General features: G+C 36.5%; 1 protein-coding gene across 1 annotated transcript in view; it reads right to left on the bottom strand.

Annotated features, from left to right (window-relative positions):
* DNAJC1 (DnaJ heat shock protein family (Hsp40) member C1) overlaps positions 1–26,028 on the bottom strand; it is a 113,351-nt gene that overhangs the window by 20,339 nt on the left and 66,984 nt on the right. The window contains exon 8 of the mRNA XM_055709385.1: positions 23,859–24,025. Within this exon, the coding sequence (XP_055565360.1) occupies positions 23,859–24,025 (167 nt within the window). The remainder of the gene's footprint in view (positions 1–23,858; positions 24,026–26,028) is intronic.

The raw sequence follows: 26,028 nt of genomic DNA, 5'->3' as shown, positions 1-26,028 counted from the left end.
TAAGCGTTGATTTTCCTATGTGCTCACAACTCTACTAACTATTTGTAACTATTACAGAACTCATAAGGTTATCTTCCTAAACAATGGACAAAACTACAATAATATTGTAGAACTGTAGCTAATGACATAGCAAATTCACAGCACAAGAATTCGTTAGCTTCATTAAAATATCAACTTGTTCATCTTATTTCAAGTTGACAATTTTAAAAGGTGAAGATCTAAAACATTTATAAATTTGAAAAAATCTTTGAAAAAGCTTTTAGAAAACCCACTCTTGACCGCTAAAGCTGTAAAAGAGCTTTTGTGAATTTGCAATTCCTCAGCAACAGTTAATTGTGTCTTCAGATGCAACAGCGCCTACTGTGATCCAACTACTACAAGCAGCTATGAGGGTGGTCATGGTGTGAATGTATCCCTCCCTGTTCTAATCTGTAGCCAACTGTAACTGCGAGAGTCAAATGAATGCATAAACATACTGCTTTGTCACCTAAAACCATGTGTGTCCAATATTACTGAAACACTGGGCCAAAATTCATCTCTACAGTAAAGCAATGGAAGACACTACATGGTGAGGGGACAGCTGTTGTGACTACACAAGCATTCAGATTTTGCATCAAAAAGAGCCCCATTCTGGGATTAACTCCCCATACTGAATACAAAATTAAAACTATGGAGTTATGGTCTACAGTCTTTAAAATGAAAATAAACAAGTGTAGACATAAAAAAATCATAGCATTCCCATAAAGAATAATCCTTTAACATGGTTTATCATACATAGCTGGCAATATTGAAGGATTAGTTCACTCAAACCACTATGCACCTTCTACAGAAAAAACATCCATCTTTCTTATTGTTTAGCATCACTCTTACACGTATGCACATTTCCGCTTAGCGATTCCATACCACCTCTTTCAGCATGACAGTTTTAAACCATTGGGATTTATTTTTTTATATGAGCAACTCTATTTTCAATTACATTTAAAGCAAATTTTTAGACAACAAAGCATTTATTCTCAAGAAGAGTCTGACTTGTTTAGACCTGTTAACATTAGCAAGTATAAAACTACATACTGTGTTATTGATATAATTAGGAAGTGGCTAGTATTTGAGAATTTATAAAGGAAATTCTAAAGTTATTTATATTGACTTGATAATATGAGATAATTACATTTCTTTAGTTTAAAATTTAGCTTTAGACCAGTTCTTCCTGTCATCAACATAGTGTAGATTCAACTAAAATCACTGTCGTTTGGAAGTTCAGCTCATGTTTCCAGTCTGCCTAGGACTTTGTGCTATGCTTCATCTAATTTTGGCGATTCACTGATTTGAGTGTATCCAGTCCATGATCTTGCAAATAAACCATGAGGCAGCATCTACTTAAAAATACCTGTGCAAACATTTGTAGAACAAGGGTCCTAGTAAAATCCCAGACAGTTTTGCAAATCAGGAAACATTTAACCTACAAGAAGGTGGTGTTTCTATGCAGCAACTCTAAGAACTGAAAGTAAAAGTCTTCCCGATTTTGTTTCTTGCCCATAATGTCTTATTTTGCTTACAATATTCTTCTATGTTCCCGCAATTTCTTGCTCTACCTGTAAGTCTGAATTTAGACTTGTTTTATCAAGTCTAATACACAGCTGGCACTGATCCAGCTGTTGCTGAACATTAAGGATCTGCTACAGTTCTTAAAGATCTCTTCTGAAGCTCTGGAGATCTGCTAAAGGGTATTAATGATATGAACTCTTATTCAAAGCCGCATGTTCATACAACCCTTTGGTCTTCCAAAGCGCTTCCTCAAAATCCAACTTCCACTAGTATCATTTTTATTGAGCCACAAAACCAAAGACAGCTATACTGTTTCAGAGCAATGGTAAAGGTAGGCCAATATGCTCATCGTTTGTGCTCAGGGAGTGCAGCTCCAGAAAACTTTACTACATAATCTTTCATGTTACCACAAAGTATGTTTATCATTCATCCTTTCCAGATCCACTGCTGTGAGGAAACAGGGACCATATGCAGATACCAAGAATAAAAGAAAGGCAAGCATACAGGTTACCTCTAATATTTTCCCAGACTCCAATTATTTTTAGCTCAAGGAATTTCTCCTTGATAGATTTTATCTATTTAGTAACTTTCAATGAATCTGTCTTACAATGTTTTTTCCAGTCTCCCTTGAAACCATAAACTTTCTGGATTTGCAACATTATCTTCACAATGAGTTGCACACATGTGCTACCCATTATACAAGGAACCACCTTATTTTGCCTGTTTTGAACCCAGCTCCTGCTAGCTTTGATGACACATAGCTTTTGGCTTTGGGTGGAAAACCAGCAACAGTCTACATCTACTGACTTCCATGTCACTTACAACTTTGTTCAAAAATATCCCTCTATAGTATACACATACAGCGTGCCCCGTAAGTTGTCTCTTCCTAGCTAAAGAGTCCTAATCTGCTCAGCTGGTTTCTCACATAAAAGCTGTTTTATGCAGAATACTGCCCATGATGCTTTTTTCTAAACCACCTGCAATTCCATTATAACCAGCCTCTCCAAAATGAGGTACCAAACTGCACACAGCAGAATTAATCAGAAGTTTATACAGTGGAATAAGTATTCTTCTGTATTGCTCTCTATTCTTTCTTAACAATTTCTAACATTTGCATTGGGTTTTGGAATGATCCTGAGCTAATGTTTTAAATGTTACCAGTGCTGGCTTCATTGAAGATCTCACACTCCCAGTATTACAGTCAGCTGAGGGCTCAACACGTTGTGCGTGAAGTTAGGACAGTCATCCACTAGATCAGCATTTTCATCATTTGGTATGTACATACTGGGAAGTTTTCCTGGCATTGTATTGCCCAAGCAGTCAAACTCCTAAGTTCACTCTGCAGTTCTTCAGCGTCTCTTCTCATGTTCACTCTTCCAAATAATACTATCACTGATAAACTCTCTCACCTCAGGGCTTACCTTTTTACCGTATTATCCTGTTCACTATGCTATATGAATATACTGGGCAGCACAATTCCTAGCAGAAACTCAGCCCAACTCCACTGCTAACCTTGCTCTGCTGAAAGAGCTATTTATTTTTAACCTCCATTTCCCATCTTTTAACTAATTCTTTATCTGAAAAAATATCCCTCCTCTTATCCCATGACTACTTTCTTTCCTTAAAAGCCTTTAAGGTTTGTTAAACCCTTCTGGAAAATCAAGCAGACTTTATTAATCAGATCACCTTCTCCCTGCATATATTTGTTAATTCTTCTACAAAGCCCAGAGGGTTTGAGGCAGGACTTCGCCTTACAGTAGCAATGTTCAGGACTCCATGCAGGTCATATTTACCTGGTGCTCATTACTTCTATCCTTTATTTCAGTTTTTGATAGTTTTCCCTAAAGAGATGTCAGATGCACAGGCCTGTAAAGGTCCCTGAATTCCACTGACAATAAATAAAGAGAATGACACATTTGCCGTTTCAGTCCTGAGGCACCCAAGAAAACAAACAGTTAATTGAGTTATTTAATCTCTAAATTTTCTTTGAACTCTTGGTTGCATATCCTCTGGCCCCAGTAAATTAAATAATTTAATCTTAAACAATATATTACATAGGCATGAAAGAACATTAGAGCATTTTTCAAAGCAACTACATGTAAATATGAAGATATGAGTAATTATATTCACTTATAAACTTGTCAAGATAACTTAACCATAATCATTTTTGTTTATACTATTCTTCATGCAGGAATGCTTCCACCATTAAAATATTAAACAATATACATAACGTAAATAGACAACAGCTCTTATAAAAGAGTAATACCTAAAAACATAAGCATGAAGTTTCTTCTGCCTCAGTATCAGGTCTTTTACTATAGCAAGTGTAGCAGCAAGCATTTTAAGGGCAGAGAGATTCTTTCCCTCACAGCTGTCCCCAGCCCGGATTAGGGATTTCCTAAGCATGAAGTTGAATCCATTCCTGTTACAAAGCCAGTGATGAAGTTGTCTGCTCTCCTCATCCCATTTTTACTCTTAATCAACATTATAAGCTGGCCTTCTACACACATTCAGTTTCTTAGTTCTCACCATACCCTGCTGCCTTTTCATTTGTCTGTCCAATACATTTCTGCCCTGCTCTACAGCTCTATATGTAACATAGAACGGAGGAAAAAAAAAAAAAAAAAGACCGGAACACCAAAACCACACCACTCCTAGGCAGTGTGGTTTATTTAATTTCTAAACACATAGTTGAACACAACTTTTCTGCAGTAGGAAAGTCCATAGAAAGAGATAGGACTCCTCAGGAGAGGAATTTCAGAGTGGTGATTTCACAGACATTTCAACTAGTGCTGCCCTGAATAATTCGGCATCACCCCTTGCAATTTACCACACTACAGACCATTTCCAGTACTGAACAGATGCTTGAAAATATACATGAAACTCTCATAGTGACATTTTGCAATAACAAAAATGTATGTTTCCTGTTCTTTAACAAATTACTCTAAAGATTTTCCCTTTCATCGTATTATTACTTTGTCTCTATAAGAAGTCTTGCTGACAGAACCTGTCAAAAGCTTTATAAAATCCAAGTACACTGTAAAGCTCAAATAATAAGGCTTAACTTTTCTTTAAATTCACGCTGACTTTTTACCATTATTTTTAAACTGGCACATCCAATAGGATCATTCATTTCACAATTTCAAAAAATTACCCAGTATGGAATTCATGCTAACCAGCCTGTACTTCCCAGAATTCTCAATGAAGCCCCAAAATTGGTATCCTACTTCCATCTCCCATTTCAAGGCTCATTTAAGTAATTGCTAAAATATTAACAGCAGCATTAAATTGATTTAATATTAAGAGTTCTTTTTAGGTCAACTAACTGTGAAGACCATTGTTCTAAACAATTTTTAATTTATCAACTTCAGATGAATGCTTCAATCTAAAACACTCCCTCATCACTTGTCTTCAATACATGATGTCAAAAATTCCCAACTCCTTTTAGCCCTACCATCTTCTTGAAACTGCTTTATGTTTTGATCATCCACTACTTCAACAAAAACCTTGGCAGTGTTCCTTTATATCTTCTTTGAAAAAGGCAGTATTTTTTTGTTCTTGGGGTGACCTTATTTTGGATTTGCATTTGACTTACAAATCTTAGGCCCTTTTGCATAAGCCTTTCCCTTTCTGAAATTCTGCTCCCCCCCCTCAATTAAGCAGCTCTCTTCATTTTTGTGTGAGACAAGAACAACTTAATTCCAGTAAAACAGGTATAGTTGAGATTCTTTCACTGGCTACCACATCAATTATTTCCAAATCTATTCTTTTTAAGCTTCAAGCAGTCTACTAACCCATCCTAACTGCATGTCAACAGATTATTTTTAAACGCAGAAAACCCCCAAACATAAAGTTTACTTTGAGAGGTCAAGCTTATTAGAAACTAAAATGCAAATATGTCCGTAACTGTAAAATGTCAACATAACAGCTCCCCTATGTTTTTGGGAAAGCAAAATCAGTTGCCATTATTCAGAAACATAAATCAATATTTTAGTTTATAAGTATATTCCACAGTTAATGCAGGTCAAAAAGGAATTATTATTCAGCTTTATCATTCTGAAGCTGTGCACCTATATGTGTGTATATATATGTACATATATGTAAGTATTGCTGACTTAATCTCAGCAGGAAGCCTGAGTGAATGACTGATTCCTCCACCACCACCTTTGGCAGTATTACATGGTGCTGCCAGGCTATTCCTAGACTTGTAGTGAGCCATACCTTAAGACAGAAAAATTTGTGTTCTAATAGACAAAACACAGGGGGACAAGGATGAGAAGTAAATACAAATTGAGTTAAGAACCAGCTACGTGAAGACAATTTTTTAAAAGTTACGACTATATTCAGAAAGTTGCAGATACTCTAACAGTAGTAATCAATCATTTGAAAGAAAAGGTGGCAAACAGTGACTCTGAAAGGAAGCACTGGATGAACTATATACTCACAATGTGATCGCTATTATACTATATTTGTTCCAGCATCTCTGGCTTTCACTTCTATTGACCTGTCCTATGTCTTCCTCCCAGACTGACCAGTCTTTTCTCCCATGAAGGCACCTGATAAACTAAAAGGTCACTCTCCAAGTATCAGTCAATACCACTTCCAACCCTTGAGAAATTTCCACAGATATTCTTTATGTCTCTTTTTTACCTTTTTTCATGTAAACCCCTAAATTACAAAAAGCTGTTCTGAGCTGGTATTTTCTTCCCTTTCCTATTCATTGTTTATTCCTACTTCAAGAATTCAGAGCCAAGAGCAGTTTTTAATACTTTCTTTGAAAGTGTCCCAGTTCATAAAGAATCTGTAGGGGAAAGCAATGCTGAGCAGTAATTTTCAGGTTCTGAACACCACCACCACCTCAAAAAACATCTCTGAATTACTTTAATGAAAATAATTTCTTGTCAATAGAGCTGAAATTGCTCTAATTTATTAATGACTAGTCATTGATCTGCACAATCATCTTATTAAAACTATATCACCTGGAAAAAACAGGAGACTTAAAAAGAATGAAAACACTTCAGTATTTTATTGCAAAAATCTTTAGAAATATGACAGGAAATGTGAGAATTTTTTATCAGGTGTCTGTAGGCAGGATTTTGGAAGATGGAGTGGCCTCTCTGGAAGGAGGTGAGGGGCTGCTCCGTGCTGGACATGGCCAGCTCCAGTTGGCTCCAGCAGACCCACTGCTGGAGCCCACCGAGCCCATCAGCCAAGCTGGTGGCACCTCTGGGGAAACATATTTAAGAAAAGGCAAAGTGCTGCACGGCAGTGTGAGGAGCAAGGGAAAAAGTGAGAAACAGCCCTGCTGACACCAAGGTCAGAGAAAGAGGAGGAAGAGGTGCTCCAGGCACTGGAACTAAGATTCTCCAGCAGTTTGTGGAGGAGACCATGCTGGAGCAGATATCCATGCTGCAGCTAATGGAGGACCCAAAACTGGAGTATGGGAACATGCCCTGAATAAAACATGACCCTAGGGAGGACCCACACTGGAACAGGTTTATCCTGAAGGATTGCAGCCTGTGGAGGACCCACACTGGAGCAGGGAGAACTGTGAGAAGGAAGGAGCAAGCACTGAGGAACTGTTACAAACTGACCAAACCCTTCTGTGCCACTGTGAGCGGGGAGGAGGTAAAGGAATTGGGAAAGGAGTGAAGTCGAGCCGTCAGCCTCAAGGGGAGTGGGAGAAAGGTGTTTTAGGTTTTATCTTCATTTCTCACCATCCAACTCTATTTTAACTGGCAGTAAATAAATTTTCCCCACACAGAATCTGTTTCGTCTGTGACAGTAATTGATTACTTGATCTCCATGTCTCAACGTATGAACCTTCTAATCTTATCTTCTCCTCCAGTCTTGTTGAAGAGAGGGAGTGAAAGAGTGGCTGGGTGGGCATGTGGCAGTCAGCCACAGTAAACTCACCTAAGAATTATGAAGTAAAAAAATTACAACACTCCGGTTTGTATTTAGGAGAAGTTTTGCAGAAGAATTCTTTGGCAATCTCCCCTCAAAACTACAGGAGTAGAAGACTGCCAATATCTATGATTGCTGGTGTTAGTTACAATGGCACAAATACAAAATTATAAGTAAAGCGCTGCTAAAGCAATACAAGAGTCTACTAATTACCGTCACAAGAAATAAATAAATGAAAAAGTTATCTATTGGGTATAACAAAACAAATTATTTTGATTTCCTACACTAACCAATAATAATTTTAGGTAGAAGCTATTTATTTCTAATCAAAAGTTACTCCCTTAAGTTTTCAAAAGTGCTGAAATCACTGTATTCACATTTTTTCTTTTTTTGACTAGCTTATAGAAATCTTCCATGGATATCTACTTTCTAAATATGCTATTGTCATCTTTTGAACAGCAGTATGTATTGGTTGCCTTCACTGAAATACTGAAGCCCTTTCATGATCACAAAGGTTCAAAGTCACCACAGACAAAAAAGACAATTCCATACCACATAGATAAAATAAGCATGTATGAAAAGGACACCAAACCAAGAACAAAGTTATTAGAGCCTAAATGTCCTCATTTAAAGTTACAGAATAATTACTTCCTACACAGTCCTCAAATAGTACCAGAAGCCTAAATTTCCTAACGAACTTTCTACCCCTGGCCTTCTTTCACAGAGAGGTGTTTTGAAGACTTATTTCTATTTCAGTTTTTCTTGATCAGGAAGGTAAGACATAACTTATATTTGATGAATAAGATGTTTCTCTACAATTACTTTCTTTTAGTCAATTTAAACTGACATTACTCTTTAACTCCTTTCTCAAAGAATGCAAGTCAATGAGTAAATGCATACCATTTACCAGTACAAAATCCTGTGACTGAGGCTGGAAGGGACCTCTGCAGGTCATCTGGTCCAACACTTTGCTTAAGCAGGGCTACCCAGAGGTAGCTGCTGAGGACCACAACCAAACAGCTTTTGACTATCTATCTCCAAGAAGAGAGACTCACGACCTCCCTGTGCCGGTGTTCTGTCACTCTCACAGTAAAAAAAAAAAAAAAAAAAAGTGTTCCCTGATGTTTAGAGGAACACTCGTATTTTTCCCCATTCTTGTATCTTGGATCATATTCTTGTGTCCTGAATCACAAAGCCCTGTTAAAACAGTTAAATCTGGGTGAAGGTATAAAGGGAATGATTAACAAACATAAAAGTTTTTTCCAAGTTACACTTCTTACAATTCTACATGGCTTGAGGGGGCAAAGAACCCCAACAAAACCGCAATCTAAGTCAGTATAGAAATGCATCCAAAATCCCACAACTCCTGCATGCAGTCACAACATGTATGGAGGCACAGACTCCTATAATCTGCTGTTGCACTTCTAGTAAATCTGAATTTTGTTTTCAGAAGTCATTCCTCCTATTATACAAGGGTTGACATTTCAGGAGCTACAGTTCTCCTAGTACATCTCTCAGTACATACCCACCACATCATTTATTGCCCTGCTTCTGCTAGCCCACTCACGTGAAACCGAAAATCCCACAACAAAAAGTATATTTTTTCCTTACATTATACAGTTCCTCCTGTCTTAAGCAGATCCACCAGTCATGCTGACACTGCCGTATGGAAGACACTGAGTCATGAGGTTGGGACAGGAATTGAAAGACTGTTAATTGAAACTTGAAAGAAAAAAGACAACTTCTTCAGCAATGGTCTTATTAAAAGGTACGAAGAACCCTTCTTGGCAGTGAAGCTGCTTTGCTGTCACCAGAATGAGGTATATTCATCATCTAACCAAGGCATAGGTCACTGCAATACCTGATCTTGTTTAACAGGAAGAAACACAACCAGATGTCTTAAGGTTTACTCCAGCCCTAAGACATAAATATTCATAAAATAGGACTGGACACCAGGAAAAGAGACATTTTAAAATTCTGGTTCTTGGGGAAGATCAGCGTATCTAAGAACTTTACGCATCTGTTAACACAAATGGAATGGCATTAAAGTGCATGATCACTTCAATTTATACACAAGCTAGAAGCTCATCAACTGGAAGCGATGTAAAGAGAGCCAGGTTTACTGGTAGAAGGGTAACTATAAACTTCAGTGTTACTCAGAGTTCAAAAAAGCAAAAGACACTACTAAATGGATAAAATAAATTCCTTCCAGAGACACAGATGATCTAGCTTTAGAAAATAAAAAAACCCACCACAAACATGCTTTTTAGGCCAGGTTTGGTTTTGTTTAATCAAGAATGGTTTTCTGACCCTGTTCACACCCTTACACCCAGGAATATAACAGACTAACACATCACAGAAGTGGAACATGAGTACTCAGGTGTTCATTTACCGTAAGTTTAGGCTGCAAGTTAAGAGAATGCCTCAAAGTGATTTTCAGCATATTAAAAGGACCTGCAGGAACTCGGGTTCAGAGTGGAAGAGAAAATTCCAATCCATTCTAACATGGAGCTTGTTCCACAGCAAGTTCCCTCCAGCACTAAAATAAAAATACCCTAACTAGTTATTTGCAACACACCTACTCAAATACCATTTTCTTTTTAAAGAAAGAAGTAGTAAAGCACCTGTCTCTAGCAATACACACCTGAAAAAGGCTGCTGCTCTACAGTTAATGTTTTCACACTTTAGGTTCTAACGGGCTTTGATTCTAGATTGAATATGAAGATTTCTTTACCTATAGCTGCTAACGTGACCAAATACATGCAAGAATGTTTCAAATACTTGCCTACATTACCATAAAACAATCTGAACATGCCCCCTATGAAATAGATAATTTGAATCATTTTTCATGGTTTTGAGAACTATGACATTTTTATGGCTTTTTAAATTAAATTGTTCTGTCACATTTACACAAAACCCAGCTAATCTTGTCTTTTTGTGTTTGTCATTACAGCAAACTATAGGGGGAAAAAGGTTACTTCTTGCTGGATTCGCAAAATCAAATCTACTTTTCCATCACGTAAGCCAGAGGAAAAATGTCACAATTAAATGGTTTATAAATACAACACTAAAATTACTATTTAAGTCAATGTAATTGAACAAAAATTAAAATGTAGTTTTTAATTGCATATTACCACTTAAATGGTAGCACTTAGCAGAAAGTGTTAACTCATTTATTTTTAATTGTTAGCTGCTTCAAGTCAATTGTTTTAATGCAGAAAAAAGTGAGAAGCTCTTCAGTAAATTTGATTGTAGGACACTCAGGCATGCAGATCAAATATACTATAGGTTGAATAGGTAATTAGGTTTGGCCTGTGACATATTAATGTGAAGACAAATTCCCAAAGAAAGGGAATAAATGTTTTTCATTTAATTCTCTCTGAAAACACCACTCTATTTGGATTTTTAAATGCAGTTTGAAAAGTATTGCCATTTGATAGAGAACATGAAATTGCAAGCCTTCTAGAGTACACAGGTCAACTCTTCAGGAAAAGAATTTTGTTAAACTTCAATAAATAAGTGCATAGGGTAATAAGTAGTTAACAGACTGCAGGTGGCAACTTTTTTCATAATTACTTGATACATTAAAAATCTTTGGCCATGCTATTAAACTTACTAGAGGAGATGAGTCCAAAGACATGGCAGATACATTAAAACATATGATTAGTCTTTATTAGTAAGAAGTGGTTTTCCTTGCAAGGTTATTATTTGTCTCACAAAATAGTAAGCAGAATAAGCAAGTGTCAAATATTTAACAGCATTGGGCTATTACATATTGGGCTGTACACTCTTTAATCCACTGCAGTATAACGTGGCACGTTATGGGTATTTTGAAAACATACGGTATTAAAAAGCATTCAGTACACTAAACCATCCTCAATCTTACGGACTGTGTCATGATGAACAACATGTTACTACGCTGCTAATCCTGCTGACTGACTGCTCCGCAGTGCTGTCCTCTTCTGTTCGTTTGTCCTTTGACCAGCTTTTCAGGCTTGATTCCTGACACACTTTATCATAAGATAGAGATCTTACCTCAATAACTTTTGGATTTGTGGGTTTTTTTACCTTGGTCTGTTGCTGGCAACCTGCTTCTCCTACCTTCATTCACCTTAAATAGCTTATCCAAAATGAGGGGTGTGTGTGTTATGCCTTGCCTGCCTTCATAATATAGTTTCAGCCACCTCCATCAGAAGTATTTCCACACCGTAGTTGTTGACTAAATACCATTCTTCCTTCCGTATCACATGCAAGTAAATTCTTTCACTGGCAATGCTATCTTGCTTTGACAGTAATCAGTTATTCCCCGAAACAGCCTGGATATTCTGCTCTCTTCATTTTTAACTCTAATGCAGGAGGTACTCTGCATCCCCAAAATGCATACTTCACAATTACAGAGCAATTTACGTCCACCGGTGGTATTCAAATATTTCTTCTTTACTAAGTATAGCTCATCAAGTTAGGTCTATCAGCATGTTAAAACCAAAGGAAAAAAAATCCAGCACCCTTCTCCAAATGGACAACATGTCCCAAGATGATAAAATTCTGCTAAGCAGAATACCAAAACTTAAGAGTTTGGTTTCAATATACAAGTTCTCTTTGGTAGAGAACAAAAATAGATAATAGTATCCAGTCTACAACCTAACAGTTGTGTAAAAATCCCCATCAGTCTGCTGTCCCCACTAGAACATGCCTGCAAGAATCAGAAATGGTATGCATTTAATACCCTAAACAGGCTACCTGGAAAATGTCATGAACATGGCCCATATTAAACTAAATTTTCCGGTCTGTTTTCCAACATTCTAAGTTGTCATGTAATAACATGGAGGAGGAAGTCTGAGTAGTTTTCATGAATTCATAGAACACAGATGTGTAATGCCCACCTCAAGCAACTGCACTTCCAAAAGAAACCCATGTTTCAAAATGGTTAATTATCATGAAATAGTGTATGTGTAATTGAAAATAAGGGCAACACTACTTAAAACTGCTTAACATACGAACATTGAATCTACCTGTCAAATTCCCAAATATAACAACGAAGTCTGGACTAATTAAAAGTCAAAGTTACCCTTCGCTTTTCTCACATGCACAGCTTTTCCTTCCCATTATTTTGTGGCCATTTGAAAATGTACATTAATGTCAGTCTCTTCCTGTACTCACTTGCTCTGGGCAAGTGTTCCAAACAAGGACAGTTAAGAAAAAGCCCAAGGCAGTGAAATATTGCTGATGCTGCTAGCTATCCAGTCAAGACCAGTGTAGTTAAAAACCAAACACACACACTTAGTAACTAAGATAGTAACTTAATACCTAGATTATCTGTTGACATTTTTTACTAGAGCTGTTCCAACCCAGATAACCAATATGAATTACATGTACCACCTAGTTAATAGTACAAATTAAAGTATTATGTTTTCTGTGTTCCCATGTGTGTGTGGTTTAACAAAATAACAAATCCAGACACATAGTTTATCTCACGATTCAAAAAGAGACCACCACTAGGAGAACTTTGGATGGTCAGAATGCTAATGTATCCTAATGCAGTCTATGTAAAAAATCTGATACTATACAACACCTCAAACCTACTACTTTTGTAAGCATATGCATGCTGTAAATGCATGCTTACTTTGTGAAACTCCAAGGGCTGCAGCAAAACAAAAATTCTTCCACAGTACTCAGCTGCAACCAATGCAAGAAACTCCACTCCTTCACAATTTGCATCTCAAGTATAGTCACTGTATTTAAGAAATTCTGCTTTTTGGAAATGATGGGAAGTGCTATCACCAATATGACAAACCAACCTCAACTGCAAAGTACCATTTCTCATATTGTGCCATCATTAAGAGTGCTCTCCTCTTTTTGCAGGTTTGGGTAAGTAATATATTATCCACTAGCATTTTATAAAGAATGGTTTAGGCCAAATAACTAGCATCCCAATTCAAAATGTACTCAACTTTAAATCTGGACACAACTCCTATTCACTTAAACGGAACACAACTGCACGCTCAAGGTGCTGAGCTAAGGTTTTGAAGACTAAAGTGATCTTTTCAAGACTGCATCCTCTGTGTGTGTCAAAAACTATACAGAAAATGGCTAAAAGCTAGACTGAGATTCTCTGAGAGTTCTTAAGTGGTAAAATGCCTATGTCAGTACTATTAAATCATTCCTCGGCAAGGCAGGATTATATTAAAACATTCCTTGGCAAGGCAGGATTACATATTTCTTTACTCTGAAAACAAAAGCCAAACATCTCACATTGTTCAGTATATACCGAGTTGCTCAAGTTTACCTTAGATTATAGTTTCTGAGCAATTACTATAAATAAATTTGACTAAACTGCACTATAGTCGTGGGCTCAGGAAGAAAAGGAAAGCACCAGCACTGTGTATTGTGAAAGGTAAGATACTGTATTTTCTAACTGGTTTGTCTGGAAAATAAGATACAGAAACATCAATATTTATTTACACTTATAAATTAAAATAGATTTATTTGAAGCTAATTTCATTCTCCAATTTAAAGATAGCTAAACTCATACCAAGAAAAGTAACTAACTATTTTGCAACAGTCCACACTGTCAAATTAATTCAAAAAAAGCTGAAAAGAGCAGCAGTGAACTGCACTACAGAAGTTGGTACCATAAACTGCAAACTCTTTCTGATCCCCAAGTTGTGGAATCTGTGCAAATCCCATTTCAGGGATATTTATCGTCCTTGCCTCTCATTTATTGGCAAAATTCTGAGGATACATTGTCAACGCTAGACTGCTGTCTCCTTCCCATTGGATGGGCAGGAGCAAGTGGGACAAGGTCACAGTGATTAACCAGCTTTCATCTCTTCCTCCAGCTTCTACACTCTATATGTGCAACTACAGTCTCTTCTGCTTCCCTGCTTGTCATTTCGTAGTTGAGAGAAGTGACTGTTTTGGGAGGTGACAGGGAGGGAGCACTGCCAAGGAAAATCAAGATTTCCACTACTCCCTGACCCCAACTAGGCTAAATCAGAGCAGTCCCATCAGATGTTTTTCTACATCTCTCCCAGGCTGAGAAGACTACAAACCCAGTGCAATGAAGACTAATAATTACAAAGACACTGCACAGCTTCTTGCAAATTTATGTAAAATGGGTACCAACTTCAGGACAGAAGAGACACTCGCAGTGACAAGAGTCACAGTTCAACAGGGTTGACTGGGAAAGACTGAGTTCCTGTTTCTTCTCACAGGTATGAGGTTTCTCTTATGTCAACTACCATGTCTTTCTGTGATGGACAACTATCATGTCAATCTCAGAAGTGAAACAGGACTCAAGACCTGAGGTAAATTAACAAGTCCAACCCGACTTAAAAAAGCTAATATAACAGAAGCTGTATAGCCCTAATTTGGACCCAGGCAGGTGTCTAAACAGAGGCTGTAGTGCAGAAACAGAGCTGCCTTTAAAAATCCTGTGTGCTTGTCCACACAGATTAACACTTTGCACAATTACCTTGAGCTTTTGGGTAGTTTTCAGCTGGCACACTCAAAAAAGTTGAGGACTACAAACAGGAAACACACATGTATGTGTAAAACTAGTCAGACTGAATTACAGCAGCAAGACACATCAATAATTTCTGGAATACAGATTCAGCTGAAAAAAATCACTGAAAGCTAGAACTTGACACCACAGCATCTATAGCATGATGTTGAAATCAGCATATTATTATTATTATTGTCTGTACAAGACAAGAACTGATGCTACTATATTTAACTGGACAGAAAGTTTAAAAAATCAGGACCAGGAAGTACCAGGCAAATGTCAACTGCATTGCCTTAATTCAATACATATGCATGGCTGATCTGTTTTTAAAAAACTAGTGTATAAGTGTTTACATAACATTTTGTTACTATCTTCAGAAAACATCCTTAGGGAAATACATATTTTGGTTGTTTGTTTCCTTTGCAATTTAGACTGAATTTCGATTGTGCTGTGAAACATACTGTTTCCAAAAATCTTTTTCCCCTGGGTGACATACCAAATCATTTATCTATATAATTTAGATTCTTTTTAATATTCTTAAAGGTTCATAGCATGACGTTCCTGCTTGCATAGATCACAACACCTCTCCACCCAAACTAGTTCTAGCCAGCCTGAGCACGGTACATTTGAGAGCAGAATATTACTGAATTACGTATTCTATAAACACACCATTATTTCTCTAAATTCAAGAACATATAAAGAAATAAAGTTTTCTATGCTTTGTTAACCTATCCAACCTAACCAACAGGTTCAAAAGAGAAAGGCAGAAAAATTCCACATTCTTACATAGCAGTAGTTCAGTTAGTGTTTATTCAGTCTTTACATATTCCTCACCTCTTTAGGCAAAAGTCTCTAACCCTTGGTTCAATGCTTACTACTTCTGACATTTGTCCCGGTCATAACAACTATTTTCTCTGAATCCATCACTAGGGGAATTTATTTTCTTCATTTTGTATTTACAAATACAATTTGTTCTTTGATGTATATCTGCCATAACACTGAAAACACCAGCTTGAGATGCTGGTTGAAGAATAATCATCACCACCCTTTAACTTTATTCCTCCTTAAGAAAAGCTGAGGATTAAACCCACTATGTTTAATACAGCAGATGAAATCGGATTTCTGACCCTAATGATTTGATATTCACAGGTCAAAAGCAAAGAGGTCTTATTCCAGATTTAAACATGTGGGTCATCTTCTCCAAGGAAAACTCGAGAATTAAAAATAATATTTCTAAAAAAATCACATTTATTCTCTCCTTAAAGCTATTAAAATATTTACACCTTTATGGACTTTACTTTGGATTTGAACATCGTAAGTCATTAGGCTGACTGGAGGAGAAAGGGGAACAGAATTACTAATATGTACATATGGGACAAAACCATTGCACAAAAAGTTTAGAATAACCAAGGGCCTGTCTACTCTCTTGGTAAATTGAGTCCTGTTCCCTGCTTCACACAGTATGTGACAAAAACGTTCCTTCTCTACACTGTCCCACTGTTATCATCAATATTTTATCAGTATCGTTCTGCCGCACAGAAAAAAAAAAACTTACATTGTTCTGATCCTGCTCACCAACCTCAGGCAGGAGCCCAAGTATATTATATAGGTAGACTTAAACACTTTTTTAAATAAGTATGTGTATAGGACAAAACTAGCTTTTTCACTAACACTGATGTAAATATGATAACTGTAGGAGTTACCTGTAGGACACAAACTGTAGAGTTACTTTAAAATGCAAACCCCAATATTCTACTCTGGCTGAGCCTGCAGCATTTGCAGTGATTCAAAGCATATTAAACCATAGTAAAGCCCGAAGTCTTATGACTTAACACTTTCAGTAGCACTCTAATGCAGATAGTTTTTTTTCCTTTCTTTTTTTAAATGCGGTATCTTTTCAGAGTCACTACATTGCTTAAGAGTCTGGTAATAGAATACTGACATTTTCACCTCAGGGTTACTAAATTCAATATGGCCCAGATCAATAGTGACTCAAAGTCATCACCATCTGATGAGAGTTTGGAGCTCAGGTTAAAGTGTATTATGAGCTTAGACTAGCTCCTAGTGAACAGCTTCATAACTGACACTAACAGGTATGGTTGCTGGCAGTCTCAATATAGTGTCTTAAATTCAATGGGCCCACAGAGTGATTTACTTTCTCGACCTGAGAGAGTCTACAGCAATCTCTCTGGGTCTGGGTCAAGGCACGCTAGCAGGACGCCGTAAGGAACCTCAGACTGCTAGTTGCTTACTTGTACCTGTCCCAGGAATAAAAAAGCATTAGAATATAGACACATTTTTCAGATACCGTATTTGTTTCACTGTTCAGATTAAGTTATTTTGAAATCAGGTAACCTCAGCTAGCACACTAAAAGAGTAACCCTTCCCCTCAAAGACCAATTTATTAAAACATCTGGTTTATACAGCACCTTAATCCTGCTAAGATACAAACTGCTTGCTTAAGGAATTAACATTTTTTAAAAGCCTGGAAACTGTATTCAGGTAATCCGTCATATGACATCTGATGAGAACAAGCACCATGTTATTTGCTCCTAAAGAAAAAGCATACTCAGATTTCAAAGCAGCACAGATGTGGGAAGATTCAAGGCAGAAGAGAGCAGGTGGCAGCTAGCTGGCAATTATGAAATGTGCCAGATTATAAAATTACTAAGATTTAAATGTCAAAACTATACTTTTTAAACTAGCAAAATAATAATTTAGCATTTGTATAGCATTTTTCCTTTTAATGTTATAAAGCAGAGGCCTCCTTTGTACATTTAAAGTTATTTTATATCATTGTTCCACAGATAACTTTCAAATAAAACCTCCTTTGTGATTAAAAAGCTCACTTGTTTATCAATATCCTATCTATGAAGGAGAGTGCTTTGATGGCCCAAGCTGATAAACATAAAAATGGCATTTTAACAAGAAAAAGTGTTCAGTACAAGATGACCACTGCCTACAGGTTCAAAAACTGGAAAAAATGCTAACTGTGTTTCCAGCATCTACCAATAAATTGTGTAAAACCCACTGTGTAAAAGCTTATGTATAATTTTGTTTCATGGCATTTTTAATAATCCTAATTTAAGGGTAAAGTGTAGCAAATGCAGGAGATCAATGTTATCTAAGCTTTCCAAACTTTGTGCACAAAAATAGTTTTTACTACTCCTGCTTTAGTAAAATCAAGCCAGGTGCTCCTGCAATATCAAAAATACCCAAATGCCAAGCAGTGCCGCAGGATAAAATGAAAAACAAAAATAATGAGAAACATCATTTTCTACCCATACATCTGGTCCAGCTGGAAGGGATCAGGCACTGTCTTTCTCCACCTTTATCTCCCCTTTACAGAGCAAGCAAATATCAAAAGGTCAAAAGTATTCACCCCTCACTGAGGTAGAACTTGGAACTCTATCTTCAGAGACAAATGAGTCAAATCATTATATGGAATGAAGAGGAGATTCCAGTGGGCAAAGATGAGGAATCTGTAAACCAAAAGGAATTATAATCCTCGTCCCACTGAAGACAATGATAAATCTCCCGCTGACTTCTCAAGGGCCAAGATTTTCATGTAACATCATTCACATAAACACTGAGCTTTCATGAAAACAACCCATGTTACAAATCATGTAAAATCAAATCAGAACAAAGAAAATGAGAGAAATCCCACAGAGAGAAATTACTTGGCAATGATTCATCAATAGAATCATTCCAGAAACAGTAAATACATATATATTCTTGCATGAATACTTGCAGAAAGGACAGAACAAGATCCGATGTAACAAAACACGTCCTCCAGTAAGTTGCTTTTTCTTCCCACTCCACATAATAGGTTGCCAAACAGGAAAGCAGATGTTAAATGGCTAAAAATGAATGCAACAGTGGCTTAACAATGTATGCAGGCCACAAAACCTAGAAGGAACTCCATGGCAATATACCCTCCAAATTTCCCGTACTTCCTAACAAACATACACAGAACACTTCTTCCAGTCAATTTTTAGTGACAGATAAAGAAGAAAAAATAATAATAAAAAATCAGAAGCTCAAGCTAACTAAATCAAGATACATATCTCCTCTTAACAACCTGGAAGATCTGGGAGTACAAACATTCAGTGACAGAACAAAAACAATCTTAGAAATAAAACTTTTTCAGTGCTTGCTTTGAAGAGGTGTGTTAACAGCATGACAATGAGCTTTTAGTAATTCCTCTAAGCTTCACAGTCATATGCAGTTTGCATGAATAGTGTTAAACAGTGCTATATGAATATGCAATTTTGTGCTAGGTAAGTATATTCTTTCCTATACTGAAAATAAACACTCAAGAGCTGTATTACTTAATTTCCATGCTCTCAAATACAATTGAGTCTGCTCACACTATTTTCAACAGATGGAGTTGAAGAACAGGATAGATGGTCAAATAAAGGTTTCACAAATGGGCTAGGCAACACGCTCCAGTTACGCATCTCTCCCCGCATGTCTTCCCAGATCTGAATTTAAACATCCTGGCTGCAAGCTAAATTCGGTATTTCTTTCTCTGCAAATTTATGAAAGGTAGTAATCAATGATAAATGGTTATAATTTTACCTGAAACAGCCTGGAACAGACTGGAAAAAAAGATGCATCCAGTTATTCCCCCAACAGCTCCCCTCTTCTGGTCTAAACCTCTATCTATTTAACCTCTCCTCATAAATATGATTTTCTAAATTTATTTTTATTGTTGATCTAGTCTTTCTGTTAATTTTTCTTTACTTCTGGAAAGTGCAACAATCAAGACTATACAAAAAGTCCTAAAGGTGGACAAATCACCGCAGAGAAACGCCTAAGAATTACCTCTCAGTACTGTAATACTGAATATTATCTAAGAGTCTCCCAGTAGCTCGCTTTCTTTTAATATTCAGTTCTAAGTAGAGGCTAACAACATGGCAAGACAAGCCCCTTACAGACATGAACTTAGTGTGTTCGCAAACTAAGACAGAATAACTGCTGTGCTTTAAGCACATTTTCAGTCAGCTATGCAAATTTACCAACAAAAATAATAATTAAAAAAAAAATCAGAAAACACTCCTCTTTCTACATCTCTTGGTAGATCATTTTACCTTGCCTAAGAAGGAAGCTGTTCAATACTTAAACCCTATGGAAACAGTAATCAACAGTACATTACTAGCTTCCATATTATATTCGCAGACCAGATAGAAAAAAACCCAAATGTTTCTAAGCACCTATCAATTAAACTTAGTAGACCAATACAAAACACACACTGGTACTCCAAACTGCTTTTTATATTATTTTCCATGTACTTCTGTATTGATGTTATTTTATTTTGAACTGAGTTTGCTCACTTCGTAGGGTGACAGTTGCATGTATTTTTTTCCTTTTTAAGAAAGGACGCTGTCTGCTTTTCGGTACAGATGATACTTTAAATGAACTTTGGGGTAAGGTCTACCCTACAAAGTCTTCTGAATTTGTTATTAAAATTTTATCTCCCCACTAGAGATGGCAATTCTCATTTCCAAGCAATTTTCATCAGCCTTTACTTTCAAGATCACCTTCAATAAACACTAAATTACTTGTTTTCTTCCGAAGTTATCCCCAGATCATGATTAGTCTTAATTCCAGCCTCTCCGCCCAACTCCTCTTGACCTGTTTCTTAACATCAACATTGATCTTTTTCTTGTATTCAGTTACAGTATCCAATAGCTTAACTTTTGACAAGCTGCACTTTATTCCTACACCTCCTGACTTATTAGACACATTGAAAAGATCAATAATAACATGTCTTTCTAGGCTACAAAAAGTGGTTTGTTTTTCTTTTTTTGGAAGCCCAGGACACTGGCCTCTGAAACCACCAACTCTAAATCAATCAAACCTGTGACAGAAACACAAATATCCTTTTTTCTTTACAAATACAGAATTCCAGTTATTGTAAATAATTAATAATATTTATTTTAAGAAGAAAATTCTAATTTTATTTTTCTGCAGGGCCAAAGGCACACTCTTGGACCACAAATAAAATGTAGAGCTCTTATGTAAGGTTAATGAAACAATGATGAGTCAGACTTCTGAAAGCCATTATCTTCTCCATGCTGATATATCTACTTTACAGAGCTATTTAGTCTATGATGTTACTTCCTAGACTAATACCTGTCAGAAAAATATCCAGATTCCTGTTGCAGATGGAACAATAAAAATCTGAATTTCTTTTATTCAGCTTTGATGCATCTAAATTCATAACCTTAGACTTCTAAATCCACTCTTCCAAAGAGTGCAAATGTACTCTTCCAAACTAGAAGAAACATCAGTAAACAGCTTACAGGACTGCAGCCCACGAACCATTAAACCACCTTTAAAAAAAAAAAAAAAAAAAAAAAAAAGGTCCCCTGAAATGAAAGGAACCAAAGTATTCAAATATCGGCATGTATTAAGAAAAAAAACATCACACAGGCTGACTTCAACCTAATAACTGAATACAATCTAAATTTTTATCAAATTGGGCATTCTGCTTGGTACACCACTTCCAAAACACTAGTCCCGTCCATGGATTACAGGCACCTCCTAAAGTACAAATGTTGACAGTGCAAAGAGGTTTGTGAACAATATTAAATGAATTATAATCATCAACACTTGGGATACCAACACCAGGGTCAGCAATTCCACTTCCTTATTTCTGAACAGATGATATGATAACATACCACTATATGAAGGTACTTTTATCTTACCATACAGATAACTACTCTCAAGATGGGTAGGCCGTACATAGTGCACATCCCTGAGATATCATTAAAGAAAGGGGGAAAAAACCCAAAAGCTCTCTCATGAGTGAAGCATGACAATTGCAAGAAAGTCTGATGGCAAAATGATTTATGAAAGAGTCACTTTTTCCTAAGACCAGCAGAACTGAGAGGTGAATGTTACACAGCACTTTATTACATGTCCATGCAAGAAGAGGGAGGTAGAAAAGGGACACTCTCTCAGTTTGCATGTGTGATTGCAGTGGAGGAAAATACATCTTTCTAAAACAAAGAATGTGTCACATGACAGGAACAATTCACTTGTGGTACAACCATTTTCCCAGGGAGCTTATTACAAATCATATAACACAGCCATTCTCATGTTGACATACAAATGGGTCCTACAAGCTACTAAAGCCAGTAACACATATTCTCTATTTCTTTGTACAGTTTATGAATGTGTTTCTCTCCACTACTGTATTAAATGTCGATGTTGCATTGCTGTAACATATTAGCTGTCAGGAAAGAGAAGCACACCTCGGCTTTTCAGGACAAACACTCTGCCCAGACAGTATACTTGCAAATTGCCTGCTTGTCCCTAAGATGTTAATGCCATTCCTACCTAACAGAATATAATTCAAAAAATGAACTCATTTGAAGTGATGAGATACAATACTGAACCTCCAGGTCTAGGTGTAGAAAAACAAGTTACTTACCTTTTAATAACAGTTCTTTGATATTTTAATTTCTGCAACTCCTGTTTCTGAAAGGATGAACCTGCAACTTGTTCTCTTAGCAGTGTCTCTGAAGACACAACTTCTATACATTCTGTGTAGGAGATGCAAAATTATGTCTGAAATAGGCCCAGTCTTACTCAATTCCTTCATTTTCACGGAAATAAAAAAAACCCCTCAATTTCCATCAGAGATAAAAGTGAATTTGGGGATCCAGATAGTCAAGCATGCAACCAACCCAAACTACTGTAAACAAACATACATCTTTTCTCCTTTAGTAATTTGCCCACACAACCTAGTGAGCAAAGCTGGTTCACAGGATCTAACTAACAGGAAACCAATGCACAGACACCTCTCAAAATAAACAAAGCAATGACTGTATAGACGCTCTTTACTCGCACATAACTCACCTACAGAATTAAGGACCCAAGTTCTTACTTTCTTTAAGGGCATGAAAATATGCTCCAGTGTTCAAGGATTCAGTGTCAATCAATCCCTTACACAGAAATTAAAAGCTAAGAATATTTGCAGAATGGATTTGCTACAGAAATGTAAAAGTAAACAGAACACAGATGCACTAAATAATACAGAAAGACAAAAGATACAGCAAGAGAAAAGTGACAAGTGGGAAGTCATGAAGCTTAGGAATCCAACAGTGGTAGATAATTAAACAGGTTATGCAAAATTCAAGTTATTTTAGAAAAAAAAAATCAATTCTGGCTAAAAATGTGAGGGATTTTTTCACAAGCCTGAAAACAATTAAGGAGTAAGCAAATCTGAAGCACAGAGGAATCAAACAGTTTCAAGATGAAACTATACCTTTTCAAGCCAGTATGTCTTAGTAAAATTTAGCAGAAGGTAAGTACACTAACTGTCACCAAGAACCCTTACCTCTAAGTAGAAAGTACCTTAACAATAGGCCTAAGTAGAATTGTTAGGACTTTTCCATAAGTCAGATGAAATGCACAAAGTACATAAACAGTTCCATAATCAAAAGATACTACACCTGGATATTAAAAAGTGAAGGTTTCTTCTTTCTTTTTCATGTTTTTTTCCTTTTTTAAATAGAGAATCTATTCTTGCAAGCAAAATGATATTAACTGCAATTAAGAGAAACAACCAAGCCTCATATAACTTGACAGCATGATGTCCTACTAATTTCTAGTGAACAAGAACAGTATTTATATTAAAAACCATAGAGGGCTTTCATATATTTTAATCAATGACATCCTACTATAACAACCCTTCAAGTATCATTACACAAATTACATTGAACATCAATATAATCTTTCCCATTATGCCTCTGCCTGACAATACTTCTCTGGACTTCAATGGTATATGAATATTGTGGTGGTATACATACAATATTACATTTTTCTTAAGCAGCAAGCAAATGAATCAGCATTTAAAATATGTAACAACATGAAAAGATTTTGAACTTACCTTCTTTTTCTGTGTTCTGTTCCTGCCTCCCAACCAATCATCCATCTGTTCCTCAATCTCTTCAATTGAAGCTCCATGATCATACGATGGTATATAGGTACGTGACTCCAGAACTGTGTATACAGGGAATTCTGATTTTGGTTTCTTGACTTTAGGCTTCTTCTCCTCTATATGGAAGTAAAAAAAAAAAAAAAAAAAAAAAAAGTAATGCTACCAATACTGCAGAGAAGTATCATTCAGAAGCAGGCTTAGCTCCTCAACTCTTAATGCTATTTCCACTGAGAAAGAGGCTTCAATTTCTTTGTTAAAAAGAGAATTCAGAGTTTTGCATAATAATTTTATTTATGAAAAGCAAACAGCAATGCACCAACTTAGCCCCTCTTCTATCTGAGCTATGCCTTTAACGGCCAAATGAGAAGCCCCACCAAATCACAGTTATTTCTTACTACTGCTACACCAATTTGCAATTAAGATTAGTATAGGCGAAAGCATTTAAAAGCTATTAAAAGATTTTGAAAGTCCAGGTGGCTTCAAAGAAACTGGCAAAGGTAGAAAGGTGAGTTTTAGACAATTTGATATTACTCTATGGTCAGTCATGCTGTGTAAAAGCTTTTAAGTAAACAAATAGCTTCTCTGTTTTCATATTTCTGCAACTATAAATAGCTCTGTTCTAGCACTTACATGTTTTGGTGGATTTAAATGTTGGACCTCATTGCTCAAACTGATCACCATTTTCTGCTCTCTCTGGCACTCAAATGGTATTAAATGGAAGCAGCAAACTTCAGGGACAGGAAAGAGGGACAAACCACCACCCTAAATCCCAGTAGCTGAAAACATATCTGCTACATATGATGATCTCAAAAGAAAGATAAAAGGTTGACTGAAAATTGCCAGAACTTTAGGAAAGACAAGAGGATAAGGATCAGAAAAAGAAGTGTGAACACTCAGAAAGCATCCAGAAACTTCAGGTATGCCAAGGGGGACTCTTGGTTTTTCCTCATTGTTTAAAAAAATATATGCTGTATGCAAAATAACTGGATGCTCCTAAACTGAAAGAGCTGATCTAACAGCTGGCTGCAGCCAAAAGAGGAAAGTTCTACTCTGCCTCCACCTTTCCACTCTCCACTGAGTGTGTACGTGCTCCTCTCTCTTCTATTTATGCTTCAACAGTCATCCATCCACTTGGCAAATTAATTCAATTCACTAATCTAATAGAAAATTACTCCTTTACACTCAAATGAAAAAAACAAACCAACCTCCAAATCATTTAAAGGTGGTGGATGAACAAAAGGAGAATGACACCTCTCAGCGGCACCGAGTCGTTACATCAGCTTATCTGCCTTTGCAACCATGTCCTAATACTCTTCTGAGCATCAGAGGAGAAATGTGTTTTTCATGAAAACCTTCTTGAAAAAAAAAATCCTATAGAGGACAGAGGGACTGTTCCCTACAGACTCTTGATGCAGAATTCCTTTTCCTAACAGAATACATGCAAGAACAGCACTGTGACAAGGCTCCATAGACTTGACAAACTCTAAGGAACCAAATATTTAAGAAAACAGTAAATGAAGACTGTTTCACAGTACCTTTCAGAAGTCCAACAAGAACAGGAAATTCATACAGATCTTGAAAGTTAACAGAATAACTAACAATCCTTTAAACTTTTAAATGTACATTGTTCAGAGACCTGGTTTTGTGAAAAATCTCTAATTTTGCTTATAATTGTCAAATTAGTCTCAATAAATGAAATATTAAGTGAATACTTGAATTTGGAATTTTTTTTTAGCATCCTTCTACAAGTATGCCCAGTAAACACAATCAAATAATATATACTCCCCCAAAAAAACAAAACTAAAAGAAAGCCCCAAAGTGTTAGTCAGCAGTTCTCATTGTTTCGATGTTACTAAAGACAATACTGGTGCAAAATTATTTTTGTCTGCTTCATAAGGTAATATTTATAATCAATTCACATATATTAATCATTATCTCATTTTTCCCCAAAGCTGCCTTATGTAATAGCTTCTAGAGTCTGAGTTAAGATTTGCATGGATAAGTAACAATGGCTTCACCAGCTATTTACTGCAAACACATATACTGGCAAAAATATTCTAGGACGTTACCTTAAATGACAATTTCCACTACTGTAGTTCAGTCCTGCAAAACAATCAAG

The sequence above is a fragment of the Falco cherrug genome, chromosome 4 (genome assembly GCF_023634085.1).
Source record: "Falco cherrug isolate bFalChe1 chromosome 4, bFalChe1.pri, whole genome shotgun sequence".
NCBI classification, from domain to species: Eukaryota; Metazoa; Chordata; class Aves; order Falconiformes; family Falconidae; genus Falco; species Falco cherrug.
This window is presented reverse-complemented; position numbering and strand designations above follow the sequence as displayed.